This window comes from Embiotoca jacksoni, unplaced genomic scaffold (genome assembly GCF_022577435.1).
Source record: "Embiotoca jacksoni isolate LCO1_2020_lvr unplaced genomic scaffold, fEmbJac1.0.p SCAF_15, whole genome shotgun sequence".
In the NCBI taxonomy this organism is placed as follows: domain Eukaryota; kingdom Metazoa; phylum Chordata; class Actinopteri; family Embiotocidae; genus Embiotoca; species Embiotoca jacksoni.
Window position 1 is genome coordinate 14,935,078 of NW_027185285.1, and position 5,892 is coordinate 14,940,969.

General features: G+C 37.8%; 1 protein-coding gene across 1 annotated transcript; it reads left to right on the top strand.

Annotated features, from left to right (window-relative positions):
• Nucleotides 1-2,411: 2,411 nt before the first annotated feature.
• On the top strand, nucleotides 2,412-4,968 carry LOC138197696 (protachykinin-like). Its single transcript, XM_069148555.1, has 5 exons — nucleotides 2,412-2,651; nucleotides 3,778-3,874; nucleotides 4,061-4,093; nucleotides 4,235-4,288; nucleotides 4,430-4,968. Exons 1-5 carry the CDS (start codon nucleotides 2,529-2,531, stop codon nucleotides 4,462-4,464), a joined length of 342 nt encoding a protein of 113 aa, XP_069004656.1. The 5' UTR covers nucleotides 2,412-2,528; the 3' UTR covers nucleotides 4,465-4,968.
• The last annotated feature ends 924 nt before the right edge of the window (nucleotides 4,969-5,892 follow it).

Consider the following 5,892-nt stretch of genomic DNA (forward strand, 5'->3'; position numbering starts at 1 on the left):
GACATAATGTGCACTGACAATGAAGAGCATAACACGGGTTCTATGATAACATATGCATACAGAGCTTTTTTAGTTTGTGTAATTAGGTGCTAGTCCAGACGTGATGTGTCTCTAACCCTGCTGTGTGTTTTTGTCTGTGAAGCCGAAGTCTAATTTCCTCCATTCCTCTTCAGCACTGACTCCCAGAACACTGGCAGGATTCTGCAGAGAAGCTCAGAAAACTCGCTTGTGATCATAAAAGAAAAGTGTTTGTGAGACTGATCCCTGGATAGTCAGTTAGAACACTTCTACCTCTTCTCTTCTGTGAATACCATAATATAATATAATATAATATGGTCTTTAGCGCAACTCAATTTAAATCAAGCAATAAAGTTCCATAGGTGAATTGGAGTTTGATGTGGGTTTAGCATCACCAGTATTAGTTCTTTAAAGAGAAAACTGAATTTTTTTCAGTGTCTTGTCCAAAGAGACTTCAGCATGTGGACAGCAGGAACAAAGGATTGAAGAACCAGCCATAAATAATACATGTGTCTGCAGCACTTCACAGACACGTCTCCCTACTAGGTAAAAACAAAACTTACTTGCCAACAATTGTATCTGCTTTTTTGTGCAGCTGGCAGGCTAATGTAACCCCTATTTACATTGTATCATGTCAGGCTCGTTCCTCCCCAGAATCCCAAAATGCCCTGTGAAGCTATTTACTTCTGTCCCACAGAAATCTAAAAGGGACCTTAAAGAAAAAGAGACGTCCGCCAAGGCAAACATTTCTCTCTTCTCAGATATGCAAATCTTGATCCACAACCACTATAATCAATATATTTACAATTGTAATGATTCCCCCATGAAACCACTGTCCCAGAAGGCTCCATAACGACTGCTTGCTGTATTAAGTTTGAGCAAGTCCACATGTATGGCATGTATTGTGGATATTGATATGGAGTCATCGTATTTCTAGAAGTGTTTTTTTTTCATAATTTATTGGACTTTGAGATATATGGCATACAGTAGACCACATGCATGATCTCACGATGTTCATCAAAGTGAAAAATAATTTGTGGATCTGCCCTGATACTCGGTTCCATTCCAAAAATGTTATGTTTCTTCCTTTGCCCATGGTCCACCACTCAATCAAGTTTCATTCAAATTAAGCCGGTAATTTGTCCATAACAAAAGCATCATATTGTACTACACTCAGTGGGTCTTCGGCCATCACCTTCACAGCAAGCTATTTTTCAATAATGATGTAAATTTATATTTCTATGCATGTGCATGTACAGTATTGATGTGTATTAGCCTACTCATGTCGTGAAGACAAACTGTGACTTTGAATCTTTGAACTGTAAATTAATATCAGCAGATTGATTTGATGGTTTGAAAGAAATTAGAGTTACAAGGTTGTATGCCTTCACCAACAACCATGTTGTAGTTTACATGCATGTCTGTACAGACTCACATGATGTAGTGAACACTCTTATGGCCAATAATGGTGATACTGATGAAGCACAAAGCTGCAGCCATGACAGTGGACAGGGCTTCAAATATGGATGTTGCTCCAAAAAAGCTATAAATTCTAAAACATGGATGCCGCACACACATCTTAACTCTGACAGCACAGACACATTTTTAAGATGGACGCCCAAGATTAGTGTCACCAATTCAGTATCTGACCAAATGTGAGCTGTGGTCACAGTCTTCCCTTCTGTTCCTGAGTTAAGGAATTAAATAATGGCCAGAAAAGTGTTTGTGCAAAATTCTTTGGTATCACAGTGACCTTTGCTCTTATGGATATTATGAAATATACACTTCATCATTTTATCCTATTCGACAGTTTTGTGAGATTTTGTCATAATTAGTATTAGAATTCTTGAGTTATTGCCACAAACGTGTTTTGTGAGGTTAAAGTGACTTTTGAACCCCAAAATCGAATCAGTTCATCCCCCGGGCCAACTAAACATTTGTGCCAAATTGAAAGACGTTTCTTTATGATGTTCTTTAGATATTGGAAAAACATGAATGTGATCTTGCTTGGATTTGAAGGCTGGCTTGATATCTGAAAAGATATAATCATGTCAGTTTTCTTTAGGATTTGGATTGGCATATTTATTTAAAAAAAAAAAATGTGTATATTTCATACAACATTTTGCTTTCACTAGTGAAGAAAAATGTTTGGAAGAAAACAAAATAAACACATTAATCTCTCAGTTTGGGAAGTTGTCAGATGGCTTTAGACAAAGAAAAGTTTACCCGATGTTTCCGCACGAGTCATACAAAGAAAAAAAAAAAAAAGGGTCTGCCCTGCAGAATGTGTTCACTTTAAAATGAGGCTGCAGGAAGTGGGGAGGAGCGAGCAGAAAGAGTTTATAAGAGCAAACGGAGACCTTCACTCAGGATCAACACACAAAGTGCAGAAAAATACACACGCGTTTGGGGGGGAGGTTGAAACTAGTTGGCTACTGTATGCGTCCAAACCAGGGAAGTTTTTCTTGACCATCTGCTGCCCTTTTTATTTCTGGCACCCTTCGGTGACGATGGAGGCTCTGAAGTGTGTAGTTGTGCTGCTGGTCGTGTTCGTGCAGGTTTTCGGCGCGCTGGGGACTCCGCTCTCTAATGAAGAGGACAACGGAGAGATCTGGACGGTGGACAACTGGCAGGTAAAAAAAAAAAAAAAAAAAAAAAAAAGAAGAAGGAGAAGAAGCAGAGACGTGGATTTGTGGGTTTTTATTGAGGTTTCACCTTTTTGGAGGATGAACAGAGTATGTTTGCATGACTTGAGAAAGGGGAAAATATCGTAGAAAAACGCCATAAAACCAACATTTCTCTGGGATACTTTTCCAACTTCAAGTCTGGATATACATTTCGATTAAATCCTAAAATGAAAAAAAAAATCTCCCACTTTGCTTTTCCTTCAATTATCTGCAGTTTATTTGACACACACATTTCAGCACCATGGAGAGTGACATCCAGTCCACTCGTCCACAAGTCCACTTGTCACATGCGATCTAAACATCACCAGTGATATTAAACAAATTGTACACAACGATTCGCTTCAATCAAGAGTCAACATTCAATCTAGCGCAAGTGACTGACGCAAAAATCAGCTCAAACCCCTGCACCGAACCAGTAAAAGAAACCAGATCTTCTTCTTTTGGATTTAGAAGAGCACTGCACAAAAAACAGGTTAATGTTATGCAAAGCAGATTAAAAAAAAAAATCTGCTGTGTAGGCTATAACTGTGTTTTACAGCTGGAGTTTGTAATACCTCAAGAGTCATTTTATATATTAAACTTTTGAAACATACAATCATTTCAAAACCATGTTTATACACATTTCTTATAACACTAGAAAACATATTAGAAGTATTCAGCTGATCATATAATGTTAACAGTGTTTTTCGAGCTGTGAAAGGGAGCCAAAGGTCCAAAAACAGACAGAACATGTGTTAAGATGTGAAATGATAAAGTGATCACAGTTCATTGCACAGGATTTAGTGAGGATGTTTTAAAATGCTTTGTGAGAGACTTTGGAAGGGAATTGTAGCAATACTCTAATTTGTGTTCATTTACACAAGCTCATCACATCCTAAGCTGTGATAAGCACTTTTCAGTTTCAGCACCATAGACAGAACCAGCTCCCCATCAAACAGCAGCTCGTGATCGGATCATTTATATGAAGAATCACTTACAGTTTACTCAGTCCTGTAGCCCACCAAAGCAGTGTGTGTTTCTGTATGTGTGTGTGTGTGTGTGTGTGTGTGTGTGTGTGTGTGTGTGTGTGTAGGGTTACCCACTAGAGAGAGGAATAACTATCCGGCTGGCGGATGTGATCAAGCGCTCCAAAGCACAGCAGTTCCACGGGCTGATGGGAAGAAGCTCGGGTAAACAAAATAATAAACAAGTACAAGGGGAGTTTAAAGTTGATTTGTAGTAACCATATGTGCTTTGTGGTATTTTTCCCATGATATTTTACAATAATATCTGTATAATCTTCCAACTGAAACATGTGATTTCCCTGTTGCATTTTTTTTTTTTTTTACATCATTTTTACCACTTCTTTATTTCAGGTGCATCTCAACCTGTGAGACTGGGCAGGAAAAGTGAGTATAATCCCATCATAAGAAAAAAGACGGTTCTGTTTGGCCTTTCTTCTTCTCTCCATTTTGTCAGCTTGAGAATAATTCGATTTCTTTTGACCCTCATGAAGATCTTTTGTCTCTCTTTATGTTTGTTTTAATCAGGAAATAAAGGGGAGATGTTTGTTGGACTCATGGGCAAAAGAAGTTTAGAAAGAGGTAAAAAAAAAAAAACATTGTCTTTCATAATTCTCCCAGTTTTATATTTTAAACAAATTGGTTCATAATTCTGTTTCAATGTGTTCGTCCTTGACAAGCCCTTCTTCCTCATTATATTCTGCTCTTTTCTCTATTGTCTAGACATGGCAGACGAGTGGAAAACTGACTCTTACTGAAGATGAAAACTGAAACAAAACTTCACCTTAACCACCATAATCAAAGCTTCATTTCAACTACAATGTCCTTATTCAGTCCTTTGTTGTTGATCAACAGGACGTAGAGTGATGCACTCCACCAAGGTGGATAGTCTAAACACCTGTTGCAGTTAACTGAGATAAATACAATTTGCTGCAAACCACTAAATTCATTGGCTGTCCCTGTTCAACTGTTTTGTCACTGATAATATTTAGTCTTGTTAAAAATAATGTATATGTAAGCCAAATGTCTCTTAAAGGACTTTGCTATTTCTTGCCAAATCTAATAAAGATAATTACATTAGCCTAATGTGTCTTCTTTCCGCATTGCTACTGTAAAGAATCAGACTGTTACAACAGCATGACAAATTATTCAGTTCGTTGCTGATTTGAGGACCATTTTTTTAATTTTCAAGAGGGGTAAACATCATGTTCCAGTCCCCTCCATAATTCCACAGAAATGGTATGAACTTGCAGATAAATGAATAAAACCTTGTTTTGTTCACAGCTGTCTCCACTTTCTTTTGTTCTGAAAGATTGTTTATTTCTTAGTGTATCTGTAGAGAAAACGGTTTTCTACCTGAGCAATTCCTTCACTTAGAATTATTGCCTCCATCGTTTCTTTAAAGGGAAACTTATTACCGTATTCAGTATTGTATTTCTGAACTGGATTGACTAACAATAGACAGCTTGAAAAAACAGAGGCTGACATCTTGACTTTGAGTCCCTACCATGCATACCTGTATACTACAAGTCCGTGCAACTCAGCAGTATCGCTTTACCAGAAGCTCCATGCCTCATTTACAGTCACATTGAACTCTATGTCCCAGTTTGTAACATCGATGCCGTCATCGATGTCTCAAAGCCAACGCTGAACCGTTGACGTCACCATGACATCATCAGGATTTATTTTGTCAAACTAGACACGCTGACGGCCACGACACGTAAACTAACCTTTCCATGTAACATCTTTGCAGTCACCCTTTTAACTGTCAATGCTGTTTACCACAAATAAGCTGTCTGTGATATTTTCATTATTTTCTGTCGCATAACCCCAATTTCAAATTTTCCGTTTATCTATCAAATATGCAGTCGGAAGCTTTGACTCTCATAAAGTGTCTTGGGTGTTAAATGTTAACGTCATGATTAAACTATTTAAATTTTGTCTACAAGTTAATTATGCATCCATTTTTTAAAACACCGACGTTGTTTTTTAAATATGCTCCATACAATGATTTGACTTGACTTGACAAGGTCAATAAATGACATGAGTATTGCAAGCTCCCTCATTAGCCATTTATGTTCCTTATTATCTAGACACACTGACCAGACCCAAGCAATCCTTCACCCCCTCAGCCTGTTACTAGGAAGAACAGCCAACACACAAACAACACATCAGACAAACCTCAA

Bases quoted from the DNA above. Each gene is read 5' to 3' on its own strand.
- LOC138197696 (XM_069148555.1), top strand. From the start codon at position 2,529: ATGGAGGCTCTGAAGTGTGTAGTTGTGCTGCTGGTCGTGTTCGTGCAG. The intron at 2,652-3,777 runs GTAAAAAAAAAA...GTGTGTGTGTAG, and splicing joins GGACGGTGGACAACTGGCAG to GGTTACCCACTAGAGAGAGG. The intron at 3,875-4,060 runs GTAAACAAAATA...TCTTTATTTCAG, and splicing joins GCTGATGGGAAGAAGCTCGG to GTGCATCTCAACCTGTGAGA.